Source organism: Sorex fumeus, unplaced genomic scaffold (genome assembly GCF_029834395.1).
Source record: "Sorex fumeus unplaced genomic scaffold, SorFum_2.1 ptg000037l, whole genome shotgun sequence".
NCBI lineage: Eukaryota > Metazoa > Chordata > Mammalia > Eulipotyphla > Soricidae > Sorex > Sorex fumeus.
This window is the reverse complement of record NW_026606094.1, coordinates 29,020,906-29,048,902: the sequence shown is the minus strand read 5'-3', so window position 1 is coordinate 29,048,902 and position 27,997 is coordinate 29,020,906. Positions and strand designations below refer to the sequence as shown.

The following is a 27,997-nucleotide window of genomic DNA, read 5'->3' as shown; positions in this document are numbered from 1 at the left end:
GTCACTCTCTTTATCTCATACTACATTTGATATTAGCCACTTTTTTTGATGTGTGAAATTGACTGACTAGCTTACCCTCATTGAAACTCATCTGTTTGAACAGTAATGTGGACAGTGATAGCTTATACAGTATGTATGACATAGAAACGAGAAGTGCTGTTTAGTAATAGATTAATAACTGGCTTGTTATTTTCCTAAGGTCAAACAATTATTCTTATTTTTTAATCAGTGGGAACTGTATCTGACAGCTCAGAATACAATGAAGAATGTTCCTTTGTATTAAGACAACCCTTTCCTCTCTTGTTCCACGCCCCCAGGAGAAGGAAGTGAGGTCTTAGGATGATTCAGTTAGTGGGACCTGTTCCTTCTCTCTGCTTCCCACCTCAGTTCTATTCCAAGTGTACAGGTCACCAGTTATCCTAATTTTTCCAAATTTCCCTCTTTTTAGTTAAGAATACAAAGTGAAATTTGCTTTGTATGGGAGGATTTCTGCATCATTTTGCGTGACCATTGGAATTTCTTATAACTCATTTCACCATCTAAAAACATTCTTCATATATGGGGAATAGCTCACGTCACTTAATTTTGAGGAAATTGGTGAATTATAAACTTGTCCTCAGTGAATGCTGATGATCATCATTGTTGTATCTACCAGTATGTAAATAATTTAAATAGAATTTAGAGGGATGTTGTAAAAGTTTAGAAGATGATATTTAGATAACTTACAAATTAGTTTGTGTAGATTCTTAATACACTTCCTTAATATAATGCTTTTGTATATAACAATTCCACAAAATGAAATACAACTGTGAAACTAGTGTTCAGAGTGGGAAAGAAAATGACAGTGAGGCCCCGAGAGCCCTCCTCTATGCTTCTTCCTAGATTCACTAGCATTGCACTTCATTTTGTCTTGCCTTGCACGTAGCTGACCTGGGTTTGATCCCCGGCATCCCATACGGTTCTACGAGCACTGCCAGAAGTAATTTCTAAGTGCAGAGCCAGGAGTAACCTCTGAGCATCCCAGGGTGTGGACTCCAAACAGAACAAACAAAACAAAATAGATGTGTGATTTCCCGACCAAGCACATGCATTTCTAAAAGCTTTAGACAGCAGTCTTCATGTGGGAGCGGGGTGGGGAAGGAAAGCTGCCCTCAAACTGTTCTTGGTTGGGAGCCTTGTATTGAGGCCGCTGAAGATGTGGCAGGGCTGAGTCCCAGCTCCTGACTGTATTCTTCCCAGCACATTCAGAGACCTCCTCATCAGGAATCTTAGTGGTGCTAAAACCACTTGGCAGGAAAAGGAGTGGAATCTGAGAGTTTCCCCTCCTAACTCTTCTCCCTTTGCATCCCCTTCATCCCTGGGACCACAATATTGCAGGACCCTTATATTGGGGACTCTCTTGGCAATGAAAGATCAGCACCCCACAGCAGAGCACCCTGACCTACTACCAGTCTGCCCTTCCTCGGGAGAAAAGGGAACTGAGAAGTTGGTGCTCTCCCTACTTTAGCCTCTTGATTATTATGCTATCACAGAATGTCATTAAAGGCATCACTACTTGTTGCTCTCCTTGGACACTTGGCATCTCGGCTGAGTTTCTCACAGATGAGTGTATCTAGAAGCTATAACAGTGCTCAGCTTGTATGTTCCAGATCATATCGTTTCAGAGAACTTCAAAATAAAGGAAACACTGGTAGGTAGTTAACATTTATGGATGTATAACATACACGCTGAAAAGTCTATGGTCAAGAATGGGTACCTTAGTTCTTTGGAAAGTGAACACATGTCATTAGACCAACGCATCTAGCACCTCAGAATGTGTTCCTTTCCCTCTTTCCTAAAGGTCACTGTTATTTTATAAATATTAGGGAATCATTAATATTTATGCTTTATTTTTATTTATGCCTGATATATATTCCCTGATTAGTATGAACTAATATTTATGATTATTTTCAGGTGAAGATGATTATGAGAGTTTACATGTACTAAATGTTGAAAGAAATGGAAATATTATTTATACCTATAAGGTATGTTTATATTTATTTTATTGCAGCATACTTTTAGATAAGACTTGCTCTTTTAATCTTTCATATTCTCTTTTGCACAATTCTATGCTATAACCGATTGATAGGTAATGAATAAAATTTATTGTCATTTATTAACATGATTGTGGATATTTTTTGTTAAATATGTTGATTGAAATTCAGTTTTCATATAGAAAGATTGCATTCATCTGGGGAACATAAAGTAACAAAATAGGAGACTAACACCCAAGAATAGCCGAGATAAGTACCAGGAAGTTCACTCCATGACTTGGAGGCCAGCCGCACATGCTAGGGGAAAAGGCAGCTCAGATAGAGAAGAGAGCACCAAATAAAGGGTGTTGAGAGGATCCTCCCAGGATGGGAGATGCATGCTGAAAGTAGACTATAGACCGAACATGATTTCCACTCACTGCCTCTTTTGCAAACCACAGCACCCAAAAGGAGAGAGAGAACAAAAGGGAATGCCCTGCCACAGAGGCAGGGTGGGATGGGGGGAGAGGGGAGAGGGACGGATACTGGGATCAGTGGTGGTGAAAAATGGGCACTGGTGGAGGGATGGGTACTCAAACATTGTATGACTGAAACCCAAGCACAAAAATTTGTAAGTCTACAACTGTACCTCATGGTGTTTCACTAATAAAAATTTAAAAAGAAAAAAATTAAAAAAAAAGAAATTCAGTCTTCACAATGTTTGGTATTATGAAAATTTTTTGACTAAATGAGAAATTATATTTTTAGAAAGAAAATGCCGGGGCTGGAGTGATAGCACAGCGGGTAGGGCATTTGCCTCGCACGCGGCCGACCTGGGTTCAATTCCCAGCATCCCATATGGTCCCCTGAGCACCGCCAGGAGTGATTCCTGAGTGCAAAGCTAGGAGTAACCCCTGTGCATCACCGGGTGTGACCCAAAAATCCCCCCCCCCAAAAGAAAGAAAATGACAACCAAAAGATGTTTAAACCTAATTAATATATTAAATTTTTATCTTTGAGAAAATATTACCACTGCACGTCATCTGTTTAGACTAAGATGTGCTCGGAATTTCAGGGCATTATTTAAGAATGTATTTTAAGTGCTAAGTTTTTAAGAAAAGAAAATTTAACTTTGGGGCTAGAGAGATAGTCCCAGGTATTAGTGTACATGGGCTGCATGTAACAGGCCCAGGTTCCATACCTGACCTCACATGCTCTCTAGCGCATCCTTGGTGGTGGCCCAAGAACTAACAAAAAGAAAAGTTAGCTTTTCAGATAACTTTACTGTTAATACTATTTACTATTAATAAGGGAATAGGAGTGAAAAATTTCAGTAGCCAGTTTTTCACAGTTGTATCACTATGATTTTAAAATGTTTTGCTCTTCAAAGTTGCTTTAAGTTTTGTCTGTAAGTACGTTGCATTTAAGAAATTGAATCAAAAAAGAGTATCATAGGCTTATTGAACTATTCCTGACACCCATATGTATTATGTAAAGAAAGTACAGAAAAATACACGTCTTTACCATATTCAGTTCCACTTGAGAAGCCCCCCTCCCACCCCTCCACTCCCCCAACTCAGTGAGCTGTGTACTCTTGATCCATTTGGCTCTTGGAGCCCAGGTGATGAGCTCAGGGAAGCTTGTTCCCTTTCTGACTTGCAGAGCAATAAGCACTACCCTTAGAATATGGATTGCGAATAGTGATTACATTGCTACGCATTTTTTAAAAAACTAATATGAGCCTAACCCCCTAAGCAATGCTATCTAATAAATGTTTGGTTAATTTCCTTTCAGGACAATAAGGGAAATATCTTCTTTGGATTATATGATTGCCAAACCAGACAAAATGAGGTAAAAATCACCATAAATCATAAGCTACTCTTGGGTTACTACTTGTACAGTTTTCCCTCTTTCTGCATCCTCCTTTATCTAGATACAATTTTCATTTCATTTTATATCTATATCTATACCCATATATACAGAGAAGTAGCACAGGGTTAAGGTGCTTGCCCAGACAATACATTGCATTTGTTTTTAAAACCTTGTAAGGAAACTATAATACATGTGCACAATTAAAAAAAACACACATCATATGATTGGAAGCTTTCTACAGAGTGTCTGGTAGATGAAGGGCTGTAGGGAGAAGGGACCAGTATGACGATCACTGTCACTGTCCTCCCATTGTTCATCGATTTGCTCCAGTGGGCCCAGTGACATTGTGAGACTTGTTGTTACTGTGTTTGGCATATTGGATATATCATGGGTAGCTTGCCAGACTTTGTTGTGTGGGTGAGATCTCTCGGTAGTTTGCTGGGCTCTCTGAGAGGGGTGGAGGAATGGAAGGGGGAGGAATCGAACTCGGGGAGGCCGGGTCATCCGTGTGCAAGGCAAACACCCTCCCCATTGTGCTATAATAAATGGAAATGATCATTATGAATAGGAACTGAGTGTTGAATGTAGGTAAAGGAATATAGCTTTCAGTATCTGTTTGCAAACCTTAAGTCACAAAAATATGAGAGAGAGAGAGAGAGAGAGAGAGAGAGAGAGAGAGAGAGAAGCTGGTATGTGTAGTGGAAACTGGGGACATTGGTGGTGGGAAATGTACATTAGTGAAGGGACGGGGTTGGAAAATTGTAAGACTGAAACCCATCATGAACAACTTTGTAAATGTCTATCTCACTGTGGTTCATTTTTTAAAAATCCAATAAAAAATAAATTAAAGAAAAACATCGTAAAAATTCAGGAAGGCTATGGGCAGTTACAAACTTGTTTTTCTTCTTTCATTGAGTTGGAATTAGGTGAGTGATTTGGTTAAAGCTTTGGCTTTTTTGGGGTAGTATTTTTATGTTTAAACACCTTTTTAAATACTGTGCTTATGTGTAATTTTAGAATCAAAATAATGAAACACTTAAACTTAAATGCATATATCCATGATTTTTCTTCTTAGGAGGTCAAACCCCTTAGCCACTCTGGCAGTGCTTGGGGACCACAAGTGCTACTCGTAGCAGTGCTCAGGGAGCCATGTGGTATGGGGGATTGAGTTCAGTGCTCCAAGAGTTCCTGCCTTTGAACTATCTCCCCAGCCCCAAATCAGAGCCTCTTTATTAACCCATAAGCATTGTTCGCCTTCTCTAATCATTTCCTGACCTTTTGATATTTTCCCATCAGCTTGGACTCTAGTGTATTCTCAGTGCTTTTTCAGTTTGCAGGAGCAAGTTAACTTTCTTAGTACTTTCACTTTTCCCAAGTGGGTTTTGATTTTTCTCCATTTTCTACAAGATAAAGAGATCTGACTCTTTTTCTTTCCCTTATCCTCTGGGTGCACTTTAAGATAGTAACTGATATAGCTGTGATTGTTCATAGTTAGTTCCTCAGCCTGCACATCACATCCTCTTTCTACACGACCATTTTAATTTTCTTCAGTACTCAGTACTCAAGGAAATAGCCCCGGTGCTGTATGGAGGCTTTGGACTTGGGTACATCGAGCTGAATCTGACGTGGTCTAAGATTGATAGTTCATGGACACAGGCACAAACTACTGACTGATCATCAATAGATACAGGCTACTGACTAGATCAATAGACAAGTTTATTTAGCCTGAACAGTGATTGTATAGAAGCAAAAGGAATGCAGTACGTGCAGGACGAGGGTGTGTGAAAGGTTAAAGGAAAGTGGTTCAGGGTCTCTGTGATCTTTGAGCAGAAACAAAGCTCTTTGTCTTACAGCTACCCTAGGTGTCAACATCCCACGTTGCAAGCCCTGCCACTGGTAATTGTGGATCATCATTATACTAATCTCTGGGAAATGTTAGATCCCCTGGCAAAAGTCCATCACCATTATCTGAGTCAATGTACAGAGAAAAATGCCTCAGGTCCTAGAGCTTTCTCACAGCTTATCCAGTCCAGATGGTTTGGGAGCTGAGCAAGCAGGAACTCCACCAGACCCTTGCAATATTTTGAAAAATTCAATAAGCAGAAAATAGAAATTAAAGCTTAATAGTAGATGATTTTGACAATCCTCCAAGCACAAGTCTTGTAAGAGCTGCTCCTGTGAACGCCTCATAGTCCAAGCTAATGATGTTTTGTGTGACTTGACTGAAACTTCACTTGCCGAGTAATGAAAATGTTCATTTTTGAGTGTCTGTTCTCTGTTGCTTTGTAAGAGCTTTGGATGGATCCTTTTACTTGGTCCTTCTAACAAGGAGATGGCATTGTGTTTATGAGCCAGGGACCTTTTTTTCCTGATGGGGGTGGTGGGTTGAGAGTTTGAAAAGTGGCAATCGGGAATGAATCTGGCTCTTGGTTTTGTGCTAGAGTCTGTATTCTTAGCCCTGTGTTCCATTGTCTTGTGGTTAAGTTTCAGCGTCAAACATGACCTGTAATAGCATACTCATTTCTTGAAAAACAAAAACAAAAACAAAAAAACAAACCGAAATCTGGAACTTTCTGGTATGAAAAAAGGTGAAAATTCTTTAGTAAAATGTACTACAACAAAATATAGTGAAAGCTAGGGGCTGGACCTATAGCACAGTAGGTAGGGCATTTGCCTTGCCCGCGGCTGTCCAGGGTTCAATTCTCAGCATACCATATGGTTCCCCAAGCACCTGATTCCTGAGTGCAGAGCCAGGAGTAACCCCTGAGCATCACTGGGCGTGACACCCCCCCCAAAAAAGGCATTTTTTTTTAAAATAGGGAAAGCTAAATTGGAATTTATATTGATAAAGTTTTGATTTTACTAGGAAATACCACACTAAACAATATTTTTGTTTTCATAGCATCTTTATACTTTTGAGAAAGACTTGCAGGTTATCAGCTGCTCTGTCAACAGGGAGAGAACTTTGCTTGGTAAGTTGAACTCTTATTGCTACATGTAAAAAAAAAGAGAAACTTTTATCGTTTAAGATTTTGAAAGTGTTTTTATATTTTCATATTTATCATTATTAGATAACAGTAGTTTTATGTTAATATAAGCTCTTGAGAGATTTGATTTGAAATCAAGAGTCTCTACAAAATTCTTTGTATTCTCTGGAAATCATCACTATTTACTTCAGAGACACAAAGGCGAAATTGAACAAACCACTGTAACAATCATTTGCTAATAATTCATTGAAATTTTTTTCCATTAGCTGCAAGTTTCACTCAGTCCACCAAAGAAGGGAAAAAGAATGAGCTTGAACCAGGTAACCATTATACATTTTTAGTGTCTTTGATAGGTGAAAATGTATATAGCTAGTAAATTTCAAACTTTTCTGAAATATTCTTGCCTCAGAACCAAAAGTTAATGCTCTAGTCAAATATAAAATATTATATTTTTGAAATTCATAAAAAACCTTTATTTTTAAACAAATCAATAAAAGTGGAAATTACATAAAAAATTACCAATCACTCTGACATGTTCGCAAAATAGATACAGCTGAACTGGAGTTGGGAAGTACTGCGTATCTCGGGGCATCTGAAAGTCAAGAGTCCATCCGGATCCCATCCTAGCCCTTGTCACTATCTGTAAACAGTTTCAAGTAGTATTAAGCACTAGAGTGACTACAAAATTGAAACATAATTATTTTCCTTATCACATTACTATAAAATGTTCTTTCTTATCTTGAGCAGATAAGGGCACTTCATACCATCCTTTCTGACATTTGAAAAGTCTGATTTTTAAAAAAATGTTAGTAGAAACATCTGTTTTATGCAGAGTTTATCACGTAAACAAGAAACTAGTGTTTTGTGGGTCTTATTCTTTTTTTTTTTGTAAAACAGAATGTAAACTGTTTGCTTCTGCGTACCATAGAAAAAATTTTCAGGGGCTGGAATGATAGCACAGTGGGTAGGGTGTTTGTCTTGCATGAGGCCGACCCAGGTTCGATTCCCAGCATTCCATATGGTCCCCTGAGCACCACCAGGAGTAATTCCTGAATGCAGAGCCAGGAGTAACCCCTGAGCATCACTTGAGTGTGACCTAAAGAGCAAAATAAATAAATAAATAAATACATATTTTCACTGATGCTGTTGAAAGGTTTAACACCACAGTGTTAAATTTTATATAGGTGCACAGTATAGTATGATTATGGGATGGGTGTTGGAACATTGTATGACCGAAACCCAATTATGAACAACTTTGTAACTGTGTATCTCACTGTGTGTGATTCAATTTAAAAATAAATACATTTTAAAAAGTTAAAAATCATAAAAATATATTAAGTTTTTTGTTTTTCTTTTTTGGGGCCATCTGGCTATGTTCAGGGCTTACTTTTGATTTCATCCTCAGAGGTGGTTCCTGGCAGTGCTTGGGGGATCTTATGTGGTGCCAGGGATCAAACCTGGATTGTTTGTGTGCCAGGCAAGTACTCTACCACTGTACTATCTCTTTGGCCCTAAACAGAATTATTTTTTAAAAATAATTTTTTCAAATAAGCAGGAAAGTACAGATAATGCTGTGAACCTGGATAGCACAAGGTTTAAAAAGGCAGTTAGCAGTCATAAATAAATAAACATTGAGAGTCTAGTAGGATTTACCACCCGTATGAAAAGCACAGTACTTCCCTCCCGACAGACCGTTGAGCTGTATCTTTGGCCTCAATTATATTTTTTTGTAATAGTAAGGTACTGAGGCCCAGGAAATCTTGGTGAGTTGCTGAAAAGATTTGCTGAAAGTATGTTAGCTTCATGTTGAGCTTAAACTAGAAGAATGTCTCTAACATTCTAATCGAGAATGCTTCCTGTTTACATGGTGAAAGCACATGGTATGTTACTATTTGCAATTCTTGTTTGCAATTCCTGTTTGCAAATGTTTATACTATTATTAGACTAATTATATTACGATGTTTTACTGCCCAAAGAAGGAAAACTGGTGTAGGAAAATAGTTTCTGCCCTTCAACACCTTCCCATTTTAAAGGTTAGTGAATTTAACTGATAGATGGTTTTCTTTTCTTTTTTAAAATTTTTATTAGTGAAACACCATGAGGTACAGTTGTAGACTTACAAATGGTTTTCTATTTTAGTATAAATATATGCTAAAAATGGCTCAATATAAGGTCTGCTTATTTTTTTTTAAACTGGAATTTTTTTTTCCCTGTTGGAATTTATAAGCTTTTAGGGGAAGAGACACAGTAAAATGTCAGCTTGTATTGTTTCATCTTATAATTACATATACTCACAGTACAGTATAATATAAGAGTAACAGAGAAAGTCACCTTTTTCTAATTTTCAAATTTCAGTCCTACTTGTTTGTGCCATCATGCCCACTTACAAAGCCCCTTACCTTTACTTCTGCTTTTGGAATTTCTGTCTTGAGCCACAAATTCTTATTGACAAAACAATAGAATTTTATTCATTCCATAGTTGTATATTTGTGTTTCCACATAGTTGGTCACTTGCTTTACTTTTTTGGGTAATCTTTAAAAGCTTGTTTGTATAAATAATCCAGGTTTTATAACTCAGAGGACATCCAAGAAGTGCCCCTACATTCATTGTCTTTTGTTTTTTTCTAAGTAAAGAATTGATGTCAGATTTTTGTCTTTTAAAAACAGTGCAAATCATATTGATTCAATTTCAGATTGCTATGCCATCCCTAAATTATGCCTTATTTTTAAAATAAAGTCACAGAAGAAGCATCTGATAATATCAGAAGCTTTATAAAAACAGATACAAAGTAGCTCCTTTTGGAGTTTTAATCTTGTGTGTGTTGGGGGGTAGGGTGGTGGCTGGGGGAAACTTTGACCTAAATTTAGTTATCTGGTAACCTCATTCTGGCTCAAGTCTAGGGACTTCCTTCTAATTGCTATCATTTACAACATTTGCTCAAATGTGACACTGAGGAAATAAGTGGGTCTTTATCGTGGAGCTTCACTGCCATTCCAGAAGGAAGCCAAGCCCTTGTCCTACTTACAGATGCTGCCAACCACAACAGCACATTCATTGCATCAGAGACACCTCTCTGTTTCATACACATCTAACATACACCAGTAGAGTTGAACTGACATTGACTTGAGTTGTGGTTGCGCTTGGGAGCCTGGAAGATCTGTGAAGCAAAGCTAACAATGTCTGAGGGATGGACCTTGTTCCTTGCTCCATACACATTGACTTGTCCTTCAGGTTGTTTTCTGTATTTACTTTGGATTTTAGGAAATGGCAAAGTATGCAGGCCAGAAGTTTTTTTTTAAATTAAAAAATTTCTTTTCATTATTTCATTATTTATTTTTATTTTGGAAGTTTCATCTAATCTTTTTTTTTTTCAGGCCAAAAATTTTTTAAGAAAAGAAAGGAGATGTCAAAATTTGAGAGACTTGAGCATGTAATCCAATGTTTTCTAGTTTTAAAAAATGTCAGAATAAAATTAAAGAAAATTATTTGTGAAGCGTTCCAAATTTTTGTGCTATATTTATTAATAAGGCCTATCGGTTTTCACTTTCCTTATGAAAACCTTGCACCCGGCCTACCCTGGTTCGATTCCTCTGTCCCTCTCGGAGAGCCTGGCAAGCTACTGAGAGTTCCTGCCCACACAGCAAAGCCTGGCAAGCTCCCTGTGGCATATTCGATATGCCAAAATAGTAACAAGAAGTCTCACAATGAAGCTGTTACTGGTGCCCGCTTGAGCAAATCGATAACAATGGGAGGACAGTGCTACAGCGCAGTGCTACTTGGTGGAATGCTAATACCACATGGAAACTTTCACATTTTCTAAGTTCAGATCTCTAAGGGGAAGATAATGTGTTATATTTTAGTTTTAATTACCAAAACATTCTTTCTTTTACTTTGTAGGATCAAAATGCTTAACTTTGCTGGTTGAAATCTGTCCCATTAATAATGTCAAGGTTCTTAAAGCAGTGGATAACCGTATTTGGGTACAGGTAAGTGAACATGTCATTTATTACTTACCTGATTAATTAAAAAGTGTGAACCTAGAGGTATTTATATCTAAAAAGTGCTTTCATGCACATTATCACATTTAATTACTTAGATGAGTATGGCTAGAATTATCAGCAATTTCTTTGCAAACATGGAAGTCAAAACTTAATCCAAACTTTAAAAAAATTATATTACAGTTTGATAGTTTCCTAAGTTTCTATATGATTAATTTATTGATTGTTCAAAGGTAAGTTTAAAAATTATTTACTGGATTAATGTATTTGGTAGATTAAATATAAATGATTAAAGGACTTAATCCCAGAATTTTCCAACTTCATGAATTGATGTAGAAATGTTGTGTATATGTAGTGCAAGTGGATTAGACAAAGTTAGTCATCATGATACTTGGAATTTTTTTCAAATTTTGTAAATTTTCCTGCTTTGTAAAATTTATCTGTATCCCTAAAATCAACATCCATGGTACTTGCTTAGTCATTTGTAGACGTATGCAGAACTGTGAAAAATTCGTCACCAATGGGCTTGCTCCCAGCTGAGGTCAAAGGATGTGACAGTTGCTTTCTTATTTCAGCATGTTTACTGTAAACAAGTACTGTTTCAGAGGTTTCTTTAGTTACCATGATTTTGGCAAACTTGGTGATGTCACTGAAACATCCCCCAACCGTATTGCTAAAGTGCTATCCCATGTTCCTAAGTGCAAAAAGGCTGTGATGCATTGCTCTACAGAGAAAGTACGCACCTGCATTAGATAAGCTTCTTTCAGACACACATTTATAGTGGAGTAGGCTGGCAGATCAATGTTACTAATCAACAACATCACTGTCACTGTCCTCCCGTTGTTCATCGATTTGCTCTAGTGGGCCCAGTAACGTCTCCATTGGAGACTTTGTTGTTACTGTGTTTGGCATATCGAATACGTCATGGGTAGCTTGCCAGGCTCTGCTGTGCGGGTGAGATACTCCTGGTAGCTTGCCGGGCTCTCCAAGAGGGGCAGAGGAATCCAACTAGGGTCTGCCATGTTGGCTGCGTGCAAGGCAAAAGCCCTACTGCTGTGCTGTCGCTCCAAAGATTCTTTAAACCTAAGCACACATTAAACAGAGGTATGTTGTGATATATTGGTAAGTGTGTGTTCACAGAGCAGTGAATCCATTTTTTCTAAATGTTAGGGCTTGGGAGCTGGAGCAGTAGCACAGTGGGTAGGGCATTTGTCTTGTACGGGGCTGACCCGGGTTCAATTCTCAGCATCCCATATGGTTCCCTGAGCACCGCCAGGGGTAATTCCTGAGTACAGAGCCAGGAGTAACCCCTGTGCATCGCCAGGTATGACCCCAAAAAAGAAAAAATAATTTAAATGTTAGGACTTAGGGAAGAGGCAGAGGGAAGGGTTTTACTGTGAACAGGGTTTTGGAGGCATTTTTCTCCCTGAAGGCATCATCCTGAGGAGCAGGGAGCAATGCTGGGAACTCAGACTGTTCCAGAAGGGGCATCTGATCATTAATTGGGGGGAAATTTTCACTTTGGCCTATCAGTGTGTCATGTATTTTAATTTTTTAATTGAGATAAGTACAATTTCACAAAATTCATTTTGATAAAGTATTAAGTAGTTTTAGATACGAACTAGTGTTGGCCACAATTGGCTAACCATGTTTTTTATTTTTTCCCTTTTTGAGTCACACCCGGCAATGCTCAGGGGTTACTCCTGGCTCTGCACTCAGTAATTACTCCTGACAGTGCTCAGGGGACCATATGGGATGCTGGGAATTGAACCTGGGTTGGCCACATGCAGGGCAAACGCCCTACCTCCTGTGCTATTTCTCCAGCCCTGACCATGTGCTTTTTTTTTTAATTAGTGAAACACCATGAAGTACAGACCATGTGCTTTTATAAACCTCCTTTCTTCCTGTGCTCTGATTCCCTCAGTGTTCCTCTGCACCCAGCCCCTGTCAACCTCAGTCTTCAGTAACGTCCACAAGCCTGGATAGCCCTGGCTGGAAATGCTGAGGAGGCCACAAGAACAGACCAGTAAAGACCTTTGCTATCCATTTTTATATTTTTTTAAGTCATCTTGTGAAGAATGCTATTTAGTTAAAATTTTGTTTTTTAATCCTCAAAGCAATACTTGACTACAAACTGCTTTGTGATTTGTGATTGTCCACCTGTTGTTCATCGATTTTTGCTCGAGCGGACCCAGTAATGTCTCCATTTTGAGACTTGTTGTTACTGTGGTTGGCCCAGTAACGTCTCCATTTTGAGACTTGTTACTGTGTTTGGCATATTGAATACGTCACGGGTAGCTTGCCAGGCTTTGCCAGGCGGATGAGATATTCTCAGTAGCTTGCCAGGCTCTCTGAATCGAACCAAGCTCAGCCAGGCTGGCTGTGTGCAAGGCAAATGCCCTACCGCTGTGCTATCGCTCCAGGCAAACTGCTTTAAAAAAATAATCAAAGCTAAGACACCAGACACAATTTTGTCCCAAATTTTCCTAGTCTTCAGAGTCTGCTCCCTATAAAAAAGAAATACAAAGGGTTATTTTTCCTTATTTTTTCATATTTAGAGGAGAGAAACAAAATTCACAGGTGAATCTCATTTAATAAGCGATGGTTCACATGATAAAGTCAAAGTGCTGTCTTCTCCTTACAGTTTGAACAATGAAAGAATTAAATCACCAGAAGCCTCCCCCAGACATTTTTTCTCCCTATTCCAGCTGATGGTGTCAGGCTCAGAGTTTCTGGCTGCCTGCTTGGTCCTATGGGCTCGCATCAATGACAGGACACAGGAGAGGAACAATGAGGTGGATTAGGCCTCTCCTTCCCAGTGTGCTCCAAGGCTCGTAAATCCCCATCCACATGCACACTGTGACTTGCTTTCACTTCCTGGAAAGTCCCTGATTATTATTGTGCTTTGTCTCTTGGATATGGAACTTTGTAAATTGTCTCAGGAGTACATTTACTTAACCTCTCAAGTTAAAGAAATACTGGATTCAGTTGAATATTTAATCCATGTATTGATCATTTTGGGGGTGGTGTGCAAATGAAGCACCTTCATTCCAGATACTATTGATAGTTGCTCAATGGCTCTAGAATCACATATTCCAAAGGAGGACACCATACCTAGCAATAACCTGTTCAAATGAGCTGTGTTGTACATGCAAACCATTTTCTAGAACTGAGCTCCCAGAGGTGTTCTTTTCCTCCTGTAATGTGGTTCATACAAACTAACCTGTGCTGCTTCTCTTCTGGGCGATGTAATAGCATAGTGATCAGATACAGCCTTGAATTATTTGTGAAGGCAAGGTGTAGTTGGTTACTGATAGTTTTGATTCACTTCTTTTTGTTGCAGTTCCTTTATCCACATGTGGAAGATCATCTTTCAGAGAACCATCTGCTAGTGATTTCAGAAGAGAAGTGTAAGTATTCCACTAAGTGATATGTGGAGACTTCATGAGTGGCTCATCTCCTACGATGTGTGGGACGTGACAACATCTTGTCCACTCACCAGTGCCTAGAGACTGCTTACCTTTGATGTCTATTTGGGAGCTGAGATTTCCGTGGAAGGACTTTTCCTCCAGCTTCTGCTTGTTCGCACAGGCTCCTCTCTGTTTTTCTTTTGGGAACAATGTGTTCCTGCATATATGGCTTTCCAATTTTGTCACATGGTAGAATGTTCATAGAAGAGCTGTGGAGGTTGATTTCATTGTATTCCATCCTTTTTTATGAGGGTTATCTGTCAAAGAAACATGATAAAAACAGCTTTAAAAGCTTGAGAATTCCATGAGATACATGCCAAGTTGGACAGATTCAGAGGAGGGCAAATGGATTGGAATATCCTTGAAAGATGTTTTCAGGTTGTAGGTGTGGGTATAGAAAGAATAAAAAAATCCAGATGATTTCATCTAGGAAGAAGTCATCTTTCTGTTGTTGTTTTCATTTCAGCTTTTTATTCATTTATTATTTTTTAAACTTAATTTAAATACTGGGGTTTACGAAGTTGTTCATTACTACAGTTGTTATGAACATTCAATGTAACAACACCAGTCCCTTCCCTCCATGAGTATGACCTTTCCTCCACCATTGTTCCTACTTTCCAAAATAATTTTACACATTATTTTAGCAGGCAGAAAAAAATTTATTTTATATTGCTCATTACGACTAAATGAATAATGGAATTATAAAAAAATATTGTTATTTCTTACCATGGGGTCATTGAGTTCTTATCTGAGGTAAGCTTGAGCCCAGAAAGTCCTCGTTCAGATTTTGAGATCAAACTACTGATTTACAGTTGGGGTATACTGAGAGGGTTAGATTGGTAAGTTTCTATGGTACTACCCAGTTGACATTCATATTTTTGTAACTAGAATCAGCAAAAGGAATGTATGGACAGATCTAATGTTCTTACTGAGACAAAGGGGTCACCTAGATATATATCGAGTTAAAAAATTTTGAGTTCTGGGCCGAGAGATAGCAATAGACAGCAAGTGATGCATTTGACTTGCATGTGGCCACCTGGATTTGATCCCTGGCACCACAGACCAGTCCTCAGGCATTACCAGGAATGATTACTGAGAGGTAGGTAGGTAGGTAGGTGTGGTTCCTAAAAAAATTTCAGTTTCTGTTAGTGTGAAATTGGTCCTTATAAAAATACCTTCCCCTTGGGCGGGAGAGAGAGGTGAATCAGCAGCAGTGCACGCTTTGTTTGCTGGAGCCTGTGGGCTGATCCCTAGCACCACATGGTCTCCTAAGTTCCATCAGGAGTGATCCCCATGTCACTGAGTTGAGAGGAGTCTCTGAGTACCACTAGGTGTGCTCCAAAACCAAAACAATACCTCCCCAAGATCTTATGTATGTAGTTAGCTATCTGATACTTTCACACGAAGTGTTGTCTAGTATTTGGAAATGGAAGATAAATACTGCTGAGGAGATTCTTGTTACCCTTTTTAAGACTGATGGGATAAAGGAGCCAAACACTTGACTCAGCTCAGGGGACTTTCAGGTATTATTGATTCTGAAAAGCAGTATACATACTTGGACTTAAAATAGACTATGGAGGGAAGGGGAGAAAGGTGAGTTTGTTTTGAATTTTTATTGTGAGTTTATTGTTTTAATCATATTTGCCAGTTAATCTGCTTTGCATTTATTTACTTTTGGAAATAAAACTTGGGGAGGAACCTCTTAAGCAGTTCTCAAAAGACCTGAGGACCACCCGCCAAGTGGTGGGATACTCAGCCAACTGGTTCCTGGATTGCTTGAAGCTTGGGCTGGGCAGTGCTCAAGGACCTCCAGGGGAGGATCGGACCAGGGTCCTACATATGCAAAGCACCCTTCCTGGCCCCTGAGATGAAATTGGTTTGCAATACTAAAAAATGCTGAGAGTGCAGCTTCATGTTTGTACTTGTAAAAAAAAGTTACCATGCTTACCACCAAAAATCTCAATGCTGTTGCACTAGCAAAATAACCCTCTATGCTCTGCTTTTATTAAAAAATGTTGCAATCTGTCAACCTAAGTTTGATCTGCTCCATATATGCTTCCCTGAGTACTACCAGAAGCGATCCCTGAGCATAGAGCCAGTAATAAGCCCTGAGCTTATAATGAGCCCTGCCCCACCCTTGCAAAAAAATTGCAATATGAAAATGTATTCATGTGTTTTAAATAATCTTTTGATTGTTTTTTCCATTTAAAGATATTGAACAATTTCATATTCAAGTCCAAGAAGATGGAAATAGAGTGGTAAATATTTGAAATATCTTTGTATCAGAGTTTTATTTCTATAGAGAGACACTTTTATCTGTCTTGGCTGTTAAAAATTGAGTAGCACTGTACTGTAGCACTGTCTTCCCATTGTTCATTGATTTGCTCGAGTTTCCCTAGTTTTTACATTATCAATTGATTATATATAGATTGATGTAAATACATATGAAGAACGGGCTCACAGAGGGTTTTATATAGCTTGATTTCCTTTCCTTTTGCTTGTCTTCTATTTTTTCTTTTCTTTTCCCCTCTGACTTTTATTCACCACCTTGTATGAGTGAGTTCTGAATTTTTATTAAAACTGTATTACTACCATCTCCATTACTGATACTCCAAGGGTTTGTTTATTATTCACTTATTCCTCATTCAGCATTCAGCTTTATAGAATCCTGTATAGTCAACCAAAAAAGCTCCAATTTATTCTCTTTAGAGGGACATAATAGTCCCTGCTATGGTTATACACAATTCTTAATTTTTCCTTAAAACCATATATTACTTATATATGTATATATATATAAAACCATTTCTCTATGGATATACATTGACTTGATTGCTTGTTCTTTTTTGTTTTGTTTGAATTAAAATTGTCTCAAGGGATTTTTACATTTGTAGCTTTTCATATTTGGGATACATATTTCTTTGGACTAAGTCCTCAGAAATTGGATATTTGTGTTGATGAATGTATGTTAATTTTTATTTCATCAGATTTTACCAGTTTATTTTCTAAAAAAAGTGTAACATTTCACAGTTTTAGAAACAAAGTGTGAGTACCTTTTCTTCTATCAACGCCCATAATAGGAATATTTGCCTTTTAGAAATATTTTTAACTTGGTAGACATAGCTTGATAATATAATTTTTGTCCGTGCTTCTCTTAATATTGGTGAATTTGAGCATCTACAATGCTCACTAGCTATTTGAATTTTTCTCTTTAAGTTTTATCTTGCCTGTTTTTATACTGTACTGATTTTCCCTTGACAATTTATAAATTTGATACATTATAGACCAAGTGGCCAGATTAATAATATAATGAGTAGGCTGTTTGCCTTGCAGTCACACTTGGCTGACCTGCATTCAATCCCCAATACCCCATATGGTCCCCCAAGCCTGCCAGGAGTGATCCCTGAGAACAGAGCCAGGACTAAGCTCTGAATCTGAGCACCACCAAGTGTAGCCTAAATATTGTTTATATAAATATATATATATATATATATATATATATAATGGACCTTAAAATCTTATCTTTCAGTATCTAAATAGTCTGCATAAAATAATCTTTTAAGATTTAAATTTTATGGTTAACACTGTCCTCCCGTTGTTCAACAGTTTGCTCCAGTGGGCCCAGTAATGTCTCCATTTTGAGACTTGTTTTTACTGTGTTTGGCATATTGAATATGTCACTGGTAGTTTGACAGGCTTTGTTGTGTGGGCGAGATACTCTCGGTAGCTTGCTGGGCTCTCTGAGAGGGGTGGAGGAATCGAACCCAGCTCGGCCGGGTTGGCTGCGTGCAAGGCAAACGCCCTATCGCTGTGCTATCGTTCCAGCCCATAATTTTATGGTTATGTGAATAAAATGAAATAATAATGTTATTTATTAACTGTGTATTCTACTAAAATCCAGAGACTTAGAAAAAAGTGAACCAATAATGTGTGGCTACAGCCCTGGGCCATCAATAACTAAATGGATGGAGGACAAGGATGTGGTGAGATGTCAGAAAAGGGTGAGGTCAGAAGAGAAATAAACTGAGTCCCAAAGTCAGAGATAAGAAGTTAGAGAAGAGAAAGTCAGGGTCAGCACTGGGCATGGATATAGACAACAACTGCCTGACTTGGGGCTCCTGGAAGAGAAAGGATGTGGACAGGGTGCCTTGTCAGAGCACAGGAGGACATTGATTGCCCAAGGTTACTGCCTGGCCTTTCCTCCATCTATGGACCAGCATCAGAGGCACTCTCTCTCTTCTTGCAAGCTTAGATGACAGCTTCTTACCGTGTAGGATTCCACATTTTCTTCACAAAAATCCTTGCTGGTGATATCATATTGTTTTCCACCAGGAACACAGCAAGAATGCTTATGGATTTGAGGTCACTAGAGTTATGTTTTTTTTTTTCTGAAAGCGTACCCAACTTCCCCCCAACCTAACAAATTGCATAAAAGTGGTGCAAGGTAGACTGCCCAAGAATTATGTAAATACTCTTTTTTAAAAAAATTTTTTTTATTAGTGAAACACCATGAGGTACAGTTGTAGACTTACAGATTTTTGTGCTTGGGTTTCAGTTGTACAGTGATCGAGTACCCATCCCTCCACCAGTGCCCATTCTCCACTCCTACTAATCCCAGTATCCCTCCCATCCCCCATTCCCCCAATCCCACCCTACCTCTGTGGCAGGGCATTCTCTTTTGTTTTCTTCTTTGGGGTGCTGTGGTTTGCAAAAGAGGAATTGAGTGGCAATCATGTTGGGTCTATAGCAAATACTCTTGAATCATTCTCGTTAGCATCACTTGCCTTCAACCTAAATGCAATGCACACAAACATGGTGCTTCTCCCAGCCCTACTCTCCTTGGAAGCCTCAGTTTGCTGTATTGTTGGCAATATCTCAAGGTTTATTCCCATGAGGGATTTTGTAGTCAATTGCTTTGTTTCTTTATACTCAACCCAGATGAGCAATATCATCTGGTATTTATCTTTTCTTTCTCACTTACTTTACTTAGTAGGAACCCCTGCAGTTCCATTCAGGTTGCAGAAAATGGCAAGATTTCATCTTTGCTCATAGCTTAGTAGTATCCCATTGTGTGTGCATATATATATATATATATATATATATATATAGTAATTTCTGTACTATTCATCTGTTGTTGGGCACTTGGACCTTGCGAGTTGTGAGTTGTGCTGCATTGAATAGGTGTGTATATTCTGGACCTTGTGAGTTGTGAGTTGTGAGTTGTGTTGCATTGAATAGGTGTGTATATCTCTTGCAGATTAATGTTTTAGCTAATCTCGGGATAGATATCCAGGAAGGGAATCATTGGGTTATACAGAAATTCCGTTCTTAATTTCCTGAGGCATCTCCACACCATTTCCACAAAGGCTGATCCAGGCAGCAATCTCACTATAGTGAATGAGAGCCCTTTTATCACTGCATCCCCACCAATACTGGTTGTTTCCATTCTTACTGGTATAGGCTGCTTTCACTATGAGATGATATTGGTGCTCAATTTGCATTTCCCTTATAATCATTGATAGTGAACACTTTTTTATATGTCTGTTGGCCATCTTTATGTCTTTGAGGAAGTATCTGTTCAGCTCCTTTTTCGATTTTTTGATGGGTTTGTGTTTTTATTGTTGTAATTGAGATTTTAAGGGGGCTTTATAAATCTTAGATGTGTGCATATTTTCTCCTTTTCTGTAGGATCCTTTTTGGAATCATTGATTTTCTCCATGCAGAAGCATATAAGTTTGATACAGTCCCATTTGTTTATTTCTGGTTTTTTTTCTTTTGCTGGTGGAGTTGCCTCATTGTACATTGATCTGAGGTCAGCATTATGTTTTCTCATATAATGGGTATCATATTTAATGGATACAAGTCTGATATATAGAAAGATCTTTAATAAATTTTGAATTAACTTTGTGTGATTAGAGTCTAGTTTCTTTCTTTCTTCCTTTGTTTTTTTCTTTATTTCTTCCTTTCATTTTTTTTCATGAGGCTAATCACTTTCTTTAGCACCTCTTGTGAAGAGTCATTCTTTACTCCACTTCAGGCACTCAGCCCCCTTGTTGTACAGTTGCCCACGTATCTGAGATCTTAATTTGAGCTCTCAATCCTGTTCCATTGATCTGTGAGTCTGCATTTGTTCCAGCTATGATTTGTAGGATTTGTAGTATAAAGTCAGGAAAAGCAGTGTGTCTGATCTTTGGAAAGTGAATTCTTAATACCTGTTATACTCTTGTGTAGCCTTGGCAGTGTACACTTGTATTCCTTGTCCTACTTTTAAACCATCATGCCTTTGATTACAGACTAGAATTATTTATGTATTACTTAAGACATTGAGAAGCCAGAGTGTCCAATGCCATTGAATGTCTCCTGATGGAGACATTCATTAAAATGTAGCTGTCATAGAAGCCTGCTGGGGCCCCATAGCTATATAGAGATCGGGAGATTGACTTTTTTTGGGGGCAGGTAAGGGAAGATTTTGTACAGGAGGCCATACCTGAAGTGAAGTAGCTAAGTGGTGCTGAGAGAAGGCCAAATCATTATATTCATTAGAGAAGACATAAAGGCAGAAGCATGCCCAAAGCCATGTAAATAGATTATGGCAGATCCGGGATCATTGTCCAGTAAGCTACACACCTACACATGAGCTTTCCGTCAGCGTCAGTGTCTGCTCTTTCTTTGGTAGCAAATACCTCATGACTGAAGACAAAAGGAGATGCAGGAAAGGGGAAGCTCCAAATCTTCCGTTAATGCAGCCACACATTTGTAGTCGGGGTGGTTTTGCCTTCAAACAGCCCTTGTGTGTCGAACTAGGAACATGAATGAAATGATTTATTGTAATGTGTTTGGGAAGAGCAAGTAATAAAATTATGTGTTAGGTTTTTTTGGGGAAAGACTGTCAATGTGAATGTATTAGAGGTAGAGGCTTCTAATAATAAATTATGAAAATGTATGTATTATGGGATATATAAAAGTAATATTCATATATTCTACTTTAAAATGGTTATTTTTTATCTGAAATTGTCTTGCTTGCCTCTGCAGGTTATTAAAAATTCTGCCCATCTCCCAAGAGAGAGAGTAGCTGAGGATTTTGTTTGGGCTCAGTGGGATACGTTGGAGCAGAGATTATTTTACATTGATCTGAAGGTGAAAACTTGTCTTTTATCTGATATAGTTCCTTTAAGCTATTGCAAATGAACAAATGTCGGAAGGATGAACTGCTGAGGGTTAGAAACAGAAGGTATCCTGGGATCTTCCCTAGTTTCACTTTTCTTTGGCCTAAATATAATGGATCTGGACAAGCAAGAAAACTGTCCTTTTTATAGGAATGATTATTTTTCTTTTAAAAAATTATAGTTTAAGTGACATGGTTACAGGAGTGTTAATGCTTTTGGTGTACAAAGTTACTATACTTTCACCACCCAAGCCCTTATACCATTGTCCTGATGTCCAAAAAATAAGTCCACTTCTTCCTCTCCTACCTCCCTTTGACCTTCCTTCTCACCACTTGGTAACCTTGATTCTGTAGCCAGAGATCAAGGGTTTGTTATCACTGGATACAATCCATTTCCTCACTTTGCTTTTTTATATTCCATATGAATGAGAGCAACTGGAGGTTTTTTTTTTTTTTTTTGCTTTTTGGGTCACACCCAGCGATGCACAGGAGTTACTCCTGGCTCTGCACTCAGGAACTACTCCTGGCAGTGCTCGGGGAACCATATGGGATGCTGGGAATCAAATCTGGGTTGACTGTGTGCAAGGCAAATGCCCTACCGCTGTGCTATCTCACTTCAGTCCCCGATCAACTGAAATTTGATAGGGACAATTTACTTTTTACATCATCATTGTAACCTACCAGTGGCTGATCTTCATTGATGGCCAATCAGTGAAGATTTATTAAAATCAATAACAAAGTTTTTATAGCTCCTTCTTGGCTGCTGCTCTCTCACTCATTCTCAGTCTCTATCTCTCTCCTAAATGCGTTTATTTATTTTTGTTTGTAATGTCATCTACTGGTTTCTCTTTTAGAAATCAAGAAGTGTCTTGAAATGCATTCAGTTTTATGCTAATGAGAACTTTAATTTAATGGTAAGTGCAGAGAATGATGAAGCTATGACATTTTATCACATTGGCTCTTTTTAAAAGATGCTTTTGTTGAAGATAAAAATAGAATTCCTAATGTTGTGTTAGTCACTTGTAGAGGCATAAAATAATTCCTGCCCTGTCAAGGTTTCAACTCTATAATAAATGTTATAAATGAAAAGCAGGCAGGAAATGTCTAATTGAATACATCATATTAAAGAAACAAGTAGGATGATGAGGGAGTTGGCTCAGCATGCCTCATAGGAGTGAGCCCCTGAGTTTGATCATTGGCACCAAATGTATCTACAAGCATGGCCAGGAGTAGTTCTGGCGCCTCCCAAACACCTCGGGGCGGGGGGCTCTCCACAAAATGAAACGTGCAATGGAATACTATACAGACACCAGGAAAAATGAAGTCATGAAATTTGCTTGTAAATGGACGGACATGGAAAGTATCATGCTGAATGAAATGAGTCAGGACAGGAACAGACATAGAATAATTGCACTCATTTGTGGGATATAAAAAAGAAAAAAAACACAACATGAGACTTATTACAAGGAGATTAGAAGCAAGGGCCTGGAGGACTGGTCCACTTTTGGACTCTTGCCACAATAGAAGAGGAGAGTTAGGATAGAGAAGAGCCCACTATGACAATGAGAGTTGGAAATGACCACTATGAACAAGAATTGTGTCCTGAGAATAGTAAAGGGATATACATGATAATCTGTCAGTGCTTGCATTGTAAACCAGAGGGAGGGAGGGGGAGGGGAAGGGAGAGACAGGGGTAGAGGGAGAGGGAGAGGGAGGAAAAATGGCAGCTATAGAGGCAGGCAGGGAATGGAAGATGGTATTGGTAGGGAAACTGGGGACATTAGTGGTGGGAAATGTGCACTGGTGAAGGGATGGGTATTTGAACATCCTATGACTGAAACCCAAATCATGAACAATTTTGTAACTGTATCTCACGGTGATTCAATTAAAGTAAATTAATAAATAAAATATAGATAATTAACGAAAAGAAACGTGTGGTAATAGATGTGATCTTTAGGAAATATATATTTAAGTGGTTAATAACTCATGGAACTGAGAAGGATTTGTGAGTCTAGAGAATTTGAAAATCAGGTATATAGCCAATAGAGGTATAATTTAATTAATAATTTGGTCTCCTTGTAATTTGGTCTTGTAGTGAAATAAGGCAAATAATTTTATCTGTGATAGATAGTGTGTACCTATTCTCTTGACTAGGACTAATATTACTAATATAAAATGGTATTATACCATTGCAGAAATTTTATTTACTCTTCTGATCTTTTCTCCCACATTCTGTTTTATTTGTTTTAGAAAGGACTTTTTGTGCTTGTTTTGGGGATAAGCACTGAAGGAAATGTGGTTAAGTGAGCTCTTCTTTACTTAACAAGCACAGTACTGTCAGGCTGCATCAGCGTCTCAGAACTGTCATCAATTAATGTTCTTTGTGGGTTTCTTTTCTCCTGATTAACAGTTTGAAGCACCCTTGGACATATCATTAAGTGACTCAGGATTTAAGTAAGTTATTGATAGATTGTCATTAAATTTTATAGACATTTTCAGGCAGAATGATTATATTTATTCTGTGGTATCAGATAAAAGGATAATTTGATATTCTGTGTGTATATCTTCTTTTCTATTTCTATTCTTCCTAAGAAGTAGAAACAGCATTCATGTGCCCAATCAATTGTATTGATTTCCTTAGCCATTTATTTCTGTATGGCACCTTCATTTATTTGGACTCATGAAGTAATCTATTTCCTATTATTAAATGAATCAATGAGCTACTTTTTGAATTTAAAGAAAAAACCATTTTGTGTTGCCATTTAAAAAGTATGTCACAGGTCAGTTCACAGGTAACTTAGCTGATGCTATTTCTTACCTTTTTTCTATTTTCCTTTTACATGGAAGGCAAGATTTCCCCCCTCCACCCAGTTACTTGTAATAAAAGCATGACTTTTGAAAAATGAAGATATGCGGATGTCAGTCAAAGAAGAAAGTTGTTTCGAATTTGAGTAGTGATAATCCCAAAACGTTATATGTTTCACTAGCTGCAGTTCATCATATAATCAATTTAATTGTGCTTATTTTTAAACAGTATATGTATTACTCTAAACCAGAAAAGGGCTGGAGCAATAGCACAGCGGGTAGGGCGTCTGCCTTGCACGCAGCCAACATGGCCGACCCTAGTTCGATTCCTCCGCCCCTCTTGGAGAGCCCGGCAAGCTACTGAGAGTATTCGATATGCCAGACACAGTAACACCAAAGTCTCCAAATGGAGACGTTACTGGGCCTGCTCGAGCAAACCAGAAAAAAATAAGTTCAATGTAATATATATTTTTCTGTTGGTAGGGGCATGGCATTTATGTGCCATGGAAGATGTATTTTTTGCAGTTATAATTTCCATTTTTGTCAATAGTTTTTGCCTAAAATTCTAGGAATCTTTCTCTATTTCTCTGGGTATATTGTAATGATCACTATTGTCCTTTATGAGAGAACTTATTTTTATTGTATTAATTTATTATTCTTTGCTTTAGACTAGTCAACTTTGGGTGTAATAATCTTCAAGACCAAGAAAAGTTATCTGAACACTGGAGCCTTTATGTTTTTACCAACCATACAGGTATAATCAGGGTAGTATTGATCAACATAATTTTACTTGAGTTTTATGTGACATTTATCATTGTTTATTTATGTGGATCCTGGAAAATAAGTATAATAGAACCACATTCTTACATAAGTGATCATAAGAATTTTTATTTACCAAATGATCATTTCTGTAATAATTTCATACATCTGCTATCTGATTAAAAGAAGCTATAGTCAATAGGGCTATTGTCTTACTATTATTTGTGTTATTGTAATAGAAGGAGTGGAATTGTATTTGATATTTTTACATTATCTCACCTCTTCATTTTTTCATAAATGGCATGCAGTGATGACAATGTTGTGAGGTTTTTTTTTTTTGCATTTGGTGCTTTCTAAATAAGGTTTTTTTTTGTTTTTTTTTGAGAGGCTATACCTGGTGATACTCAGGGTTCCCTCTGGTTCTGCACTCAGGAATTACTTATGGTGATGCTAAGGGAACTATATGGGGTACAAGGGCTCATACCTAGGTCAATGATGTGCAAGGCAAACAATATATCTGCTAAACTATCTCTCCAACCCTTGAATCAGACTGTTTTGACACCTGTCCAAAGACTGGTGCTGGTCCACTGGTCTGCTCTCTTGGTTATAACTGCTCTCTTGGTTATTTCCCTGCACCAATGTCCCTAGTTTCCCTCTCACCCCTTCAAGCCACACACCTCCCAGCTGGTCTGTAGACTGTTGTGCAGGACAGGTGTTGGCTGGAAGTAAAGGGTTGAAAGCTACTGTTCTAAACCTATGTACATGGAAACTTTTTTTTTTTAAGAAAAAAGTTTAGTTTTTGGACCACACCTGGCCATGTTCAAGGGTTATTTCTGATTCTGCACTCACGAATTACTCCTGGTGGTGCTCAGGGGACCATATGGGATGTCACAGATCAAGTCTAGGTGGTCGTGTGCAAGGCCAGTGCCCTACCCATTTTACTATCTCTCTGCCCCTACTATTTATTTTTGGGCCACACCCAGCAGTGCTCAGGGCTTACTACTGGCTCTGCACTCAGAAATTACTCCTGCCAGTGTTTGGGGGAACATATGAGATGTGGGGATTGAACTTACAAGGCAAGTTTTCTACCCACTGTACTACCTCTCCAGCTCCTGTACTTGGCTGTTTTAACAACCATGCTGTTATCCTTTGACTAAGTAGTCAAAAGCAATAATCAAACATTTCCATAAAGTTATTAGTGTATGGTTTTCATCCTTTTTTTTTGTTTGCTTTTTGGGTCACACCCAGCGATGAACAGGGGTTATACTTCTGGTTCATGCACTCAGGAATTACTCCTGGCGGTGCTCAGGGGGACCATATGGGGTGCTGGGAATCGAACCCGGGTTGGCCACGGGCAAGGCAAATGCCCTACCTGCTGTGCTATTGCTCTAGCCCCACAGTTTTTATTCTTAATACACATTTGTTGCGTATAATTAAAATAGAGAGGGGAACAAAGAATACCTGAAAATAAGAGGCATATTATATTGAACAAGTCTGGTGAAAACACTTCACTGACTTTAATACTCATCTAAATAATGAATTGTTCAATCTTTTTTTTGTGTGTGTATATGGGCTGGAAATAAAACCCAGGTCCTGAAATATGCAAGGCGAATGCTGAGCCACATATTTAGGTCCTCTAATTAGTAAATCTTCATAGCCATTTTTTTTAGGGTTGGGGGGAGGGCTTTGACCACTTGTAGTGGTATTTGAGCAGTTCTGGACTTGGTTGTTGGGCGACCCTTGCTGTGCCAGAGATTGAACCTAGCTTCCTGTCTGCAAAGCATCTGCTTGACCTTGAGCCTTCCCTCTTGCCCAACATAATGGCTTTTAACCACTAAATTATTCAGCATGTATATCTTTTTTTTTACTGAATCACTGTGAGAGTATTACAAAAGTGTTCATGATTGCATTTCAACCATACAGTGTTCCAATACCCATCCCTCGACCAGTGTAATTTCCCTGCACCAATGTCCCCAGTTTCCCTCCCACCCCTTCAAGCCACATACCTCCCAGCCTGCTTATATGGCAGGCACCTCCCTTCTCTTTCTCTTTCTCTCATTTTAGTCATTATGGTTTGCGATACAGATGCTGAAAGGTTATCATCTATATCCCTTTACTTGCTTTCAACATGCAGTTCTTGTCCAGGGTGATTATTGCCAACTAATACTGTTCAGGATGTATATCTTAAGGCAAAGGACATGTGTACAGGAATTTAATTCTATAATCACTGAGAGAAATTAAAGAGTTAACTCTTTAATAAATTTTCATGGTTATTTTTTAAAGTACTCAATATATAAGTGTATGTGCATATAAACAAATATTACATCACTTTTAAAGTCAGGGTCCATCTAGATTTGTATATTAACTTGTTTGATTCTTGTAATCTCTTAAAAATGAGCAGCTTCCACCTCCTATCCTCTGTGCCTTATTTTCCATATTACAACATTAACGCTGTAAAGAGTTCAGCAGGTATAGGATCGTTCTCCCTTGCAGAATGTAGACTATCACTATCTGGATTTGTCTAATTGTATTTTGGGGACTTGGGGACCACAACTGGCAGTACTAGGGCACTATTCCTCTCTCAGTACCAGGGAACAATGCACTGCTGGGGATCAAACCAGAGGCTCCAGCATGCAAGGTGTGTTCCAGCCCTTGGAGTCATCTCTTCAACCCTTTGTTGTCTTGTGAGAGTGATTCACTTCCTTTATCCTTTTAATTTTATATAAATAGGAAGTCATGTCTAAAGGCAGAGAGGTTAAACATTTTTGTTAAGACTGTTCCATAGTTGTAAACTTCATTGTACACCAAGGCAGGTGGCAGGTAATATCAGGATGTCCTACTATTTGTGATGCTAAATTGGGGTATCTGCTGAGGGTAGCCAGTAGCTCTCCACCTTGTAAACATGCATTTGAACATTGCATTAGTAATTTC

At 38.3% G+C, this 27,997-nt stretch overlaps 1 protein-coding gene across 2 annotated transcripts in view; it reads left to right on the top strand.

Annotated features, from left to right (window-relative positions):
- The window catches only part of GSAP (gamma-secretase activating protein), an 82,768-nt gene that overhangs the window by 6,752 nt on the left and 48,019 nt on the right, over window positions 1–27,997 (top strand). For both annotated transcript variants that reach the window (XM_056118192.1, XM_056118191.1), the window contains exons 2-12: window positions 1,954–2,024; window positions 3,807–3,863; window positions 6,787–6,856; window positions 7,138–7,191; window positions 10,770–10,858; window positions 14,214–14,280; window positions 16,552–16,598; window positions 21,370–21,474; window positions 22,357–22,416; window positions 23,913–23,956; window positions 24,976–25,061. In XM_056118192.1, the coding sequence (XP_055974167.1) occupies window positions 1,954–2,024; window positions 3,807–3,863; window positions 6,787–6,856; window positions 7,138–7,191; window positions 10,770–10,858; window positions 14,214–14,280; window positions 16,552–16,598; window positions 21,370–21,474; window positions 22,357–22,416; window positions 23,913–23,956; window positions 24,976–25,061 (750 nt within the window). The remainder of the gene's footprint in view (window positions 1–1,953; window positions 2,025–3,806; window positions 3,864–6,786; window positions 6,857–7,137; window positions 7,192–10,769; window positions 10,859–14,213; window positions 14,281–16,551; window positions 16,599–21,369; window positions 21,475–22,356; window positions 22,417–23,912; window positions 23,957–24,975; window positions 25,062–27,997) is intronic.